Genomic DNA, 11,644 nt, shown 5'->3' with positions numbered 1-11,644 from the left:
AAGTGACAACACTAATACATTTGTCGTAGCCTACGTTATGAAATATTTACATGAATCATTGAGACAATAATGATAGAAACGATAGACGATAGAAGAAAATATATCACAATAGACACTTTTCTATCGTCCCCACGATATGTATCGTTATATCGCCCAGCACTAGTTGCCATGTGAACTCATTACATCCTCTGTCCGTATTCCAAACTACAGCCAAACAAACAGCCTCTGTTACTGTTGAAAGGAGTTTTCTTCATTTATTTTCCTCTCAGTGATGGAGAAATCAGAGGAAACCCCATGGTGTCTGGTTTCCAAGATGAACTGGATCCTGATGACACTGAGCCCAGCCTCCCCCAGCCCAAGACTCTACCCCCCAGTAAAGATATCACTCTGACCAGTGACGAGGAGGAAGGAGAACAGGTTGCCCCCACGGTCACTCAGGACCAGGACCTGGACAGTGAACCTGAGCTGAAAGCGTATGTTTCCCATTTTATTTGTTGTTTGTTGTATTTTATTGTGAATGCTGATTCAGCATTCTTTAGTGATCTTGTTTCTTTTTATTTAGTCCGACTTATACATTTTTTTGCAGTCTTACTTCTATGTTACACACTCATACATCAAACCAATCAACTGATACAGGAGATGGGTGCTATGACTTTTAGTCATTTTCAGTACATTTACATTTATTTACAAATTGAAAAGGTTAGGTTGAGGTCTCTTCAAATCCTAATACTTTGTTCTTCTTGCATTCTGCTTCAGCATACTCACTTTGTTTGTCAGCTGGTGCTTTGGGGCATCTTTTTGTTTACCATGTCTTCTTTTTGTTTTTTTTATACATTCTTTTTGTCTTCTTATGCATCTTTGTCTGCCTATGCCTCATTTTTTATTTTTTTTGGCTTATTTTGCTTTTTTATGTGTCTGTATGTGCCTTTTTTGTTTCATTATGCATACTTCCAGTCTTTATGTCCTTTTTATCATTTGTATTCTTATGCTTCCTGTCTGTTTGTTGTTTTTGCTTCCTTTTGCATCTTTTTTTTGTCTCATTATGCTTCCTTTCATCTCCGTGTCTCCTCCTCTTCTTATTATTCTTCCTCTTCAAATATTTCATCTAATGTTGAAAGTTCAGTTATTCAATTCACTTTCAGCTTCTTCAGCAAAGTCATTCAGCGATCAGCATTCACAAAGTTTTTCTAGTTTCATTTCATCCATCCATCCATCCATCCATCCATCCATCCCCTCTTATCCGGGGTCGGGTCGCGGGGGCAGCAGCCTAAGCAGGGAGACCCAGACTTCCCTCTCCCCAGCCACTTGGGCCAGCTCCTCCGGGGGAATCCCAAGGCGTTCCCAGGCCAGCCGAGAAACATAGTCCCTCCAGCGTGTCCTGGGTCTTCCTCTGGGCCTCCTCCCGGTGGGACGTGCCCAGAACACCTCACCAGGGAGGCGTCCAGGAGGCGTCCTCACCAGATGGCCGAGCCACCTCAACTGGCTCCTCTCCCCTCTTTAGTTTAATTTTATTTTTATTTTAATTCCCCCGAACAACTAAGTGCCTCAGGAAAAAAAACTCCTAACTCCTGCACAATTACTGACAGCAGTACAGTGGGATTACAGATCCACCCCACTGTTGTGACACAGTAAAAGAAAAGCTCATGAAATGCTAAATATCCTTGTGTTTTTAAGCTGTCATTGAGGGTTTTTGTGATTAGACAAATATATTTGTCATCAGAAATTGGAGTCCATCAGGCAATAGATTTTTTTTATGGACAATATTTTTCATAAGAAAGTGTCCACTGGTTCATAAGATGTTTTTCTAACAGACAGACACATGAACACACACAGAAACATGGGCAAAAACTTTATTGCCTGCTTTTGCCTTTCGGTGGTGGACGTTAAAATCGAAAAATTTAGGAGTAGCACATTTGGACTAGATGTTTACCCTATTACTAAAATGAAATATGTATACAGCATGTGTAAACTGAAACGCTAATTACTTTTGTACATTTTTAACATCATCTCCTTTCAGACCAGTGATTCACCTCACAAAAGCAAAGGGGTCATCTAAAGGTCAGACTGCTGCACCCATCTCCCTGACTTTAATTCCTGCAGCCGAGCAGCCGGGTCGACATCAGAGCCGAAAGAAAGGAAGCACGCCCAAAACAGACGACTCAGACACAGACCCTGAAGCGCCTGTGGCCCAGCAGATGCTCTCCTTCGTCATGGATGACCCAGACTTTGAATCTGAAGCATCAGACACACCAAAAATTGTGACGGTAAAGTCAGACCGTTTCACAGCAGCAGAGCCTAGTTTGGTTTGCAGCCGTCTGAACTTAACATGTTTGTGTGGTGGATACATGTCCTTGGATGAGACACTGAACCCCAGATAGCCCAGATGTGCTCATTAGTTCGTGCATATTGAAGGAAAGAATAAAGAACTAGAGAACTTGCTTCCATTTTCTGCAAAAATCAGTGTGAATACTGAGTCCTGAAGGATTTTTCTGAAATTAGCCGAAGAAGCTAAAACTGAGTTCTTCAAGCTAAGACAAGTAAAGCACTAGCTAAAAGCTACTGTAAATGTAGCAATGGGATACCTAAAAAGTAAAAGTAGCAAATGCTAGCTAGAAGTAGCAAAAGGCTAGATAAAAGCTTACAGGATCGGAGCATTAGCTAAAAGGTAAAAGTAGCATATGAGAACAAAAATAGAATAAGTATGCTGAAGACAATTTATTTGTTTAAGAAATTGAAGAGGTCTAAATGCATTTGTATTTTGAAAATATTTGTAAATAAAGTTAAATATTTGTGAAAAGTTACAAAAACCAAAAGTCATAGAAGCTTTTTCCTGAATGAGCTGAATGTTGATGCTGATATGATGTACAAATGGCTAAAATAGCACAAGCTATGTAGAAGTAGCTAGATTGCAAAACAAATAAAAAAAACAAAAAACAAGAGTGTGAATAGTATTCACACTACAAGTTGTCCAGGAGACAACAGGAGCACTGCAGTAATCTGATCCTTTACTCCCTCAATTGTCTGTTTGACTCCAGGATACCTTTCCAGTTAGAGATGAGCTCCTGTCAGACCTCTCTGATGATGACATCCGCTCAGCCAAGGTATCAGAACCACTGAAGCCCACTGTGATCTCTTTCAAGCCCAAGGACGATACTGACCTGTTTGGCCTCGGCATCCAAGAAGGACCTCCTGCAAGCAAGGACAGCAGCGAGGACCAGGAAGGCAAGTGGACAAAGATGTTTTTATCACCCACTGCCAAATGGAAAAAGGCAGGCAATAATGTTTCTCTGTGTGTTTTTTGTTAGCAAAATATCTCATGAACCACTGGACAGACTTTAATGAGAATCTCTAAGTAATCCATGGATGTGCATCTACAACTGATTACCTTTTTGGAGTCAGCCAATTCAAGATCGCCTCCACAGCTAATCAACATTAGTCAACAGAAAAATGGCTACAATTGAGTCAGTTTTACAGACATTTACCTAAAATTTAATGTGGTAGTGATATTTTGAGCGCTAAGAGATTGGGCAAAACCTGACAAAAATGCATCGGATTGCAGATATTGTTTATTTTATATTCCCCGTTTATTAAATTTTTAACAATTTCAATCAACCTTGTTACCTACCCCTAACAATCAATAGAAAAAATAATAATAAATAAAATTCAAGTATAATATGAGAAATAAAAGAAATATAAATGCACATACATTTCCATACACCTTACATGCTGTATGTTCCGGACTATAAGGCGCACTTAAAAGCCTTCAATTTTCTCAAAAAACGACAGTGAGCCTCAAAGTCCGGTGCGCCTTATATATGACAAAAGTTTGAAAATGGACCATTCATTGACAGTGCACCTTATAATCCAGTGTGCCCTATAGTGCAGAAAATACGGTACATGCATATGTGCACACATCACTGTAGCACTCAGTGTACCTTTAACATATGACAGAAAGGGAATCAGGATGTTTCAAATGATACAGACTTACCGACCAAAGTCAGACTCATTTTTTTTGCAGTTTAGGAAAATAAAGGACCTCTCCAATCCAGCTTGTGTATGTAGGTGGAGGTGCAGATTTATGGTTTAACAGGGTTTGCTTCCTGCCTAAGAGAGGTATGAAAGCTTTTAGGAATAGCTCCAAAATATGTGTGAATAATTTGTTTTCCCCTTTTGGCATCGTTCACATTGAGGGGACATAGTGTCAAATATTTTTTGCAAGCGTTGCTTTAGTATAGTGAGCTCAATGTAGAATTCAGCATTGCATCAAACAGTTCCTTGAACAGACTGAAGATCTGTGTACCCTCTTTAAACATTCCATCATCTAAAATTACCATTCAGTTTTTAACACAATGGAAGGATTTGAAAGTTTTAAAATCTTTAAATATATAGAAGAAATTTCTCTTCTCGTTGAAAGAGAGGTTACAGAAACACTTCAAAATCAGAGATGTTAGGAAGAGCTGGAAATTCTGGGAATGACATAATGGACATAACGTCGAGCTTGAAGGTATCTGAAGAAATGTTCTTTGGGGAGAGAGAATTTATTGGCTGCCTGTTGAAAAGAAGCAAAAGTAGAATCAACATACAATTCTCTCAAAGTTTTTATACCTAACTGAGCCCATGTAGAGGAAGTGTTATCCAATAAGGATGGAGGGAAAATATGATTCCCAACAGAGTGTGTTTGCAGGCCTAAATGGTATCCAAACACATAACGCTTTGGGGTTTTTTCTTTTTTCTTTTTTTTTTAGATTTGACTACAATGATCTTTGTCTAAAACCCTGACATGAAAGGAAATGTTAGGCCTTTAAATAATTAATTTTTTAGCTTCGATCTCAGCTCAAATGACAGGAGAAGATTCATCACAGTGCCTGGTGTGAAGTTAACCTACTTTGAGCTCTCCACTTCAGAGAATGCCAAATGTCCAGTTAAAACAGGCTCCCCCTGACTAATTCCTGTATTTTGTCTTCTTTTAGATAAAGAAAGCAAACACTCCTCCAAAGAGAAGAAGAAGAAAAAGAAGAAAGGCAAAGAGGTAAAGTATTTGGGTTGGTGAGTCACAGTTCTCTCCACACATTCAGCTGTACTTGATTTTGACCATGTGAGCAGTTGTGAATATCATCGCCTGGCTTCAAATGATGTTTCTGGCAAATTCACAGAAAATTCACAGTATTTTAATTCTGTGGGAAATTACACACTCTTGTGTTCTTACCACTAACACCCAACTTGTACTGATGTGCATCTGGTTGCAGTTTTAAAGAGACCAGCAGTAGAGAAGCGTGAAAGTATCATATTTGTTAAACGTGTAGCGGGATAAAGAGCTGTTGTGGGCTTTTTACCCATGAGTTTTAATAAATTTATGCAGCTGTGACCTCCAGAAAAAAACACGTTTTACTTTGCTTTAGAGTTGGTCAATTGGGCAGTTATAGTCCATCAGGGGATTTAAGGACAATAGTTTAGCTTTATCTTAGCTAGTATAATTTTCCCTTTCAAGAGTTTTGACCTGTAAATGCCAAATCCAAACCCAAACAGCCTGTAATACACACTGATTGAGTGCAATCAGTACACGTCTAATACAGGTTGAACTTAAAAACTTGGATGGTTAGAAAAGTTAAACCAGTATATCACTGTACTGTGACTGCTGGAGACAGAAAGTGGGAGAAAATAGGTACATTTTCAGTTGCCGTTCAGCTATCCCACGTTTATGATGAAATCTACCGAAGTACGCTTTAGAAACGAAGATAGGCACATTTGGACCAGTTTTTTTTTTTTTATTTAAGTCCATCCATCCATCTTGGACCACTTATTGGTGGTCAGGTCACAGAGGCAACCTCAGGCCTCCCTCTCCAGCTCCTCCTGGGGGATCTCAAACTGTTCCCAGACCAGTGAGGATTCTCCCGCTGCAGGTCAAGTCACTCTGTTTGACCCACTGGGGTCATCAGTCCGTCCCTGCATCCTCCGTTTGGCCTTTGTGTATCTGTAATGTAGGGAGCACTGTGCTTTTCAGCAGATGGGCTCCTCCCTGCGCAGTGTCTGCAAGAATATTTGTTTTTCTGGAAGACTTTTACACATGTATGTATTTTCAGACGAACTCGGCCATCTGCTCTTAAAAACCGTCCAGATTTCTTGCTTGCATTACAACCAACAGCTGGTTTCTGGAAGCAGAGTATTTGAAGCGAAATGACAACATCGCAGTCCGAGCGCTTTTCCGCAACTAAACACGCCCACCAACTTCTAAGCAATCACACGATACTTGGTGCATTCCCCTGGGAGAAAACCTTTGTCCAGGCTCTTGTGTCGAGAAGCGACGGACAAAGCTGCTATGAGAACAAAATAATGCACTTTCTGTCACGCAACCACGTCAATGAGTCAATAAGCTACTTATGGAGTATGACAGCAGCTTTATTAGTTTTAAAATGTCTTTTAATAGTTTTTTTTCAATGACCAGTGTGGGTTTTTCTTTCTTTAAAGAGGTTTTCGTGCTTCCATTTGAGTATCTACTGCTTCTAGAAACAGGCCATGGACAAAAAAACCACCCAGCCGTTTTTTGACATTAAGTAAATGTTTTCTGTTGTCTGCAAAATGACCTGTTTCAAAAACCTTGGGATTGTTGCATCACAATCCTTGTTACCTAGCAACCCCAAGCCAAGCCCAGCCCTCACCTAGCAACCCAAGTGGAGCTCCACCCACTTCATTACAGGAAGACCGTCACGTTAGTTCTGCTGGTTTTACCACTGAACAGTCTGCTAGAAAAGGAAAATGTTCTGCTGTCAGCTGCAGTATAGAACATGTGTTCATGCATGTTCTCCCAGTGACGGAGAACAGAGCTGCGTGGCTTCATTTGATTTTGGATGGCAATGTCCCCGTGATATTGCCAAAGAAAGTTGTAGTTTGAACAGCTCACCTGTCCCAGAATGATGGCAGGTTTGTCTAAACTAACATTAGAACTATGTTAATAAAAAGAAGAAAAGTTGGAAAAAAATTAATAAAACTGATCTTCACCAGGCAACTGTCATGACACTTTTCGGGTTTGGACCTGCTGGTTGCCGGTGTCCCGGTGTTAGCAGTCAGGGTTCAGAACTGCTAGGTGCCCCTGTCCCAAAGTCCGAATTCTCCGAGTTTGAATTAATAACGATATAAATGAGTGTCATATACACGGCATTTAATCCTTCAGTGAGTTTTTATGTTCTGAGATGGGAAACGATTGGGGGCGTGGCCAACAGCAGCTAATTTGCATAATAGTGATGTAGCCCTAAAACCGCTCATTCTGAAATGAGCTCCAAACAGGCAGAACTGATCAGGTGAAATCTCAATATCTGAGAATGAGTTTGTGTATTAAATGTAATGAAGATGTTTTTTATAAACCACAGACCTATCCTGGCTTTTTCAAGGAAGCATGATAGGTCCCCTTTAATGAAAGAGTACAAACAAATTTATCTGTAAATTCCTATGGGTTTCAGAGAATAAAGTTGATGCATGATGGTGTTTCTGGTTGTTGCATTTGCACTTTTTTAGTGTTGTAAATGTTATTCTTTGCTTATAGGAGGATGAAAAGAGCAAGAAGAAACACAAACACAAGAAAAAGGAAAAAGACGAAGCTGCAGCAGGAGATGAGAAGGAGAAGAAGAAGAAGAAATCTCGACCCAAGAAGACAGAAGTGGATGAACTGGAGGACTTTCTGGGCGGAGGAGCAGGAGCAACTAAAAGAGACGATGGTGATTATGAAGAACTATAAGAGATTCTGTTTGAGTGGAACCAGGAGCTGCAGAAGAGTGGGCGTGTGGTTGAAGAAGAACACGCGTGTTTCAAACAGCTTTTCTGAAGCAAGGTCACGGGCCGAGCCCAGGTCCAGTAACAGAATTTGGCTTCCTGTGTTCCCTCAGATTGATTTTTCTCATCACCTATCATTTCTGTTCCAATAAGAAAAATGCAAAAATCCCCACATGTACTGTAAGGAATCATTGGATAAAGTTTGATTGTTATAACCACAGAAGAGCTCTTTGTACTCTGAGACGATGGAATCAATTTATTGATGCCGGTGATCCACTCCACATGAGCTGCTGTAAATAGATTTAGTCTGAATGTGTGTGCTTGGTGTAGTTATTTGCGAGCATGCTCAAAGTGATGACTGACTCCTTAAAGACTTTGTAGTGTTTCATTGTTTTCTTACTCATCGGTTCAAATGATTAATAGCAGATTTAACTTGTCTTGTTTAACTATTGACACTAAAGAAGATGTTAAGTTTGCCGATTTAAAGAGGACTTCCTTTTTTCCACATTAGGAGTACATTGTTCACACTAATTTTTTACTTTTTCTGTCTTCACACTTGACTGATTGTTCTTCAACCACAATTATTTCTCCAAAGAAGAGAAATGTTTAACTAGTCTGTGAAAAGTTCAGAATGCTGAACGCCTAGGCTGTGTCTGTACTGGTTGTGGTCAGATATTTAACCTACTTTCCCTCACCTCAGAAACAGTTTGGTAGATTTCAGTAAACAAAACCTCCTTTTTTCACTCAGAAAAGTAGAATCTGTCATTTCTGGGATATTTCAGCCGTTTCAGAATGGGGTTTTCTGTGACGTTATGAGTAATAAATGTTTAACCTGTTATAGATAGGTTCTTAAACAACCTCAGTTTGAAGAAACAGAATTCTGACCAGATTGATGAGCTAATGGCTAGTCTGAATGCAGCAAAACCAAAACAGCTCTAATCTTCAGAATTTCAGTTCTGTAATCAGGGTTTGTACATTTTTCCATGTCTGGAGAAGTATAGAAAAAAAGAAATAGAGCATGTAAAAAATTCACGTTTCCAGACTTCATCTCCCTTTTCTCTTTTCCTAAACTTTAAATTCTATTTCTTGTACATTGCTCAGATAAGCAGAGTCATTTACCACATCAGTTTTAACTTTGACTGTCAGTGCCTTGGCTCTTAAGTTTTTGATTGAAAACATGGGCAACATTTGGCCCGAGACTCAGAAGTGACCCTTGAAAATTTCCTTCTGGCCCCCAATTTCCTTAGATAAACCTTCCAAATAAATAAATGAAAACCATCACTTTTCTGATGAAATATTAGGGGACTAATTCTAAGTTAAGCATAATGAATGTCTCCGTTCTGAATTTTTAAATTAAAATAGGCTAAAATTTTGTTTCTTTACCTGTTTACATTGTTTGTGGCTCCGGAATCAGACTAAACATAAGTGCTTCATATGCAAAACTGGATTTACACTTACCTAAATTTAAGTGAAAAAATATTTTGCCAGAAGTGCCAGTTTACAGAAATGTAAAATGTATGAATTTTCATGTTGGAAAATGGACTTTGCCATCTAAAAACAACTCCAATCTTCAAAGTTTAAAATTGATTACTGTAAACATTTTTATTTAAACCCTTTCATTGCCGTCATCATTTCTGGATGAATCTTTATTATTGATTACCTCTTGAAGGCAACACAAACCCGAATTTCTGCTACAGCCACACAAAAATGCTTATAACTCTGCCAGTTTTATGAATATTGAGCTAACATCTGTACAACACATACTTTGAACTCATCACATGAGATTGTGTTTAACATCATTTACAGGGTTTGATCAGAACAGCTATAATTCTGTCCCTTCTCATAATAAGATGAATATAGTCTAAACCTGGTATACAAGGCCATGGGCAATACGCATTCAAGAAATATTAGGTCTTTAATTGTAAAATAGTGTTCACATAAAGCGCTCTGAAATGTTTGGAGATCAGAGCTATTTTAAAACTGCTATTAGACTAGCTATTAGCTAGAATTAAACCTTATTTCTCCCAGCTGAGGTCATTTCGAAGAGTTATCTACAACAGGTAACATGTTAATTGCTCATAACCTTTCCACGGCTCTTCGCTCCAGAATGGCTGGAATAGCCCTTTAGGTTCAGCTGAACAGTTTGAGTTGGTAAAAGTCAACGATGAAAGGATGTGATTCAGAGGTGGTTTTAACCAGGTGTTGGGGTCACTGTTGTTTATTATCCACAACATTTCTGCTCATCTTTGCCTTAAAGAAGGTTCCTACGAAGGACTGCTGAGCAGCTGAACCATCTGAAGGGTTCTGTTTGAAGCATCCTGAAAGCTTCTTGTGAGACTCTTTGCTTCGTTCACCACCGTATGTGAAAGGACGATAACGTTTTTACCTGTGTGAGTCTGTTGTGTCAGCAAAATATCTCATAAACCGCTCAACTCTCAATAAGTAATCAATGCATGTACATCTTCAGCTAATTACCTTTTGGAGTCATTTACATTCAAGATGGCTGCCACAGCTAACCAACATTAGCCTACACAGAAATGGCTTTAACTCAGCTGAGTCATTCACAACACATACTTTATGTACGATTTTCATCAAGTTGTTTACAGGGTTTGACCAAAACAGGTAGAAATTTGTCATTTGTCATCATAAATTCATCTTGGTCCTAAACTCTGGCATGACAGGCAGTGGGTGACATGCATTCAAGTAATGCTAGACCTTTTATTTTTTTGTTTTAGTTTTTTTAAGTTGAGCAGCATTCCAAAGGGTGATACTGTTTCCATTCCCTCTGTACTTACATTTTCATGGTTTTCTCATTGTTTCAACTTTGTTTTTGTTTTTTTTCTTGAAGTTTCAGCATTTCTCCTCGTGTGATTTTCTTTTTGTGCTCCAACAGTCCTCAACAACCAATTCTGCACCTTTTTTTTTTTTAAAAAAAAAGGACAAAGCGAAACAAACTGCTAAAATCTTTACATCTATTTTATCAAAAAGTCTCAGATCGACCGCTCAAAATATAGAACGTGTTGCATCTTCCATAAATCATATCAAAATGTTTCCAGAAAGCGAAGCTTTCAAGAGCATCGATGTGTATTTTTCGACACCTTTTTTACAACAGAGTCCATCCTCTTCACCCTTTCCCACATCAGATGGTTACTCTATTGGTTTACTAAGAAATGATGTTTGATTCCAAAGTTGAAACTATGCAGCATTATCCTGAATACTGTGTGCGGATTTTTGCTTTTGTTTTTTGTCTTGTTTGAGGATAAATGCTGAGAAGTTTCAAGCTAAGCATGAGACTTAAATGTACAGCAAGAAAAGAATGTATAAAGTCTATATATATATACAGATCTATATATATGTATATATATATTTGAAGAGTTTTACTCCAAAATGACATTCATCCCTGTGGAAGCAAAATTACTGAATAAGAAAAAATGTTGACTAAAGTAATAACATTCCTCAGAATGATAGCACTTTAGAAAGGTATGTTTTCCAAATGGATGTATAACATTTTAGAATAAAACCCTTCATTTATTTTTCATCTCATGACATGTTTCATCTTTACACTATGTGTGAGTTTGCCCGCGTTTGGTTTGTCCAATAAATGCAAACTTATTTCTTCATAAAAATGAAAGAAAAATCTTGTCTCTTCGGTTTTTTTTTTTCTTTAACATTAATCATCAATCAATCAATCAAATTTTATTTGTATAGCACATTTCAGCAGCAAGGCATTTCAAGGTGCTTCACATAATTAAAAAACAAAATAAAAACAGCATGTGACAATGAATAAACAGTAAGAAAGAGACAAACATCAAAACCCCGCACTCTAACCCTAATTTAGCCATAAGCAACTCTAAACAGGTGGGTTTTAAGTTGAGATTTA

The 11,644-nt window shown here is 38.4% G+C and overlaps 1 protein-coding gene across 2 annotated transcripts in view; it reads left to right on the top strand.

Moving 5' to 3' along the window:
* rabl6b (RAB, member RAS oncogene family-like 6b) overlaps window positions 1–11,307 on the top strand; it is a 32,299-nt gene extending 20,992 nt beyond the window's left edge. For both annotated transcript variants that reach the window (XM_025002350.2, XM_025002349.2), the window contains 5 exons: window positions 270–473; window positions 2,018–2,264; window positions 3,036–3,222; window positions 4,971–5,029; window positions 7,538–11,307. In XM_025002350.2, the coding sequence (XP_024858118.1) occupies window positions 270–473; window positions 2,018–2,264; window positions 3,036–3,222; window positions 4,971–5,029; window positions 7,538–7,729 (889 nt within the window). In that variant the 3' untranslated portion in view covers window positions 7,730–11,307. The remainder of the gene's footprint in view (window positions 1–269; window positions 474–2,017; window positions 2,265–3,035; window positions 3,223–4,970; window positions 5,030–7,537) is intronic.
* The last annotated feature ends 337 nt before the right edge of the window (window positions 11,308–11,644 follow it).

This window comes from Kryptolebias marmoratus, linkage group LG1 (genome assembly GCF_001649575.2).
Source record: "Kryptolebias marmoratus isolate JLee-2015 linkage group LG1, ASM164957v2, whole genome shotgun sequence".
Classification (NCBI taxonomy): Eukaryota; Metazoa; Chordata; class Actinopteri; order Cyprinodontiformes; family Rivulidae; genus Kryptolebias; species Kryptolebias marmoratus.
This window is presented reverse-complemented; position numbering and strand designations above follow the sequence as displayed.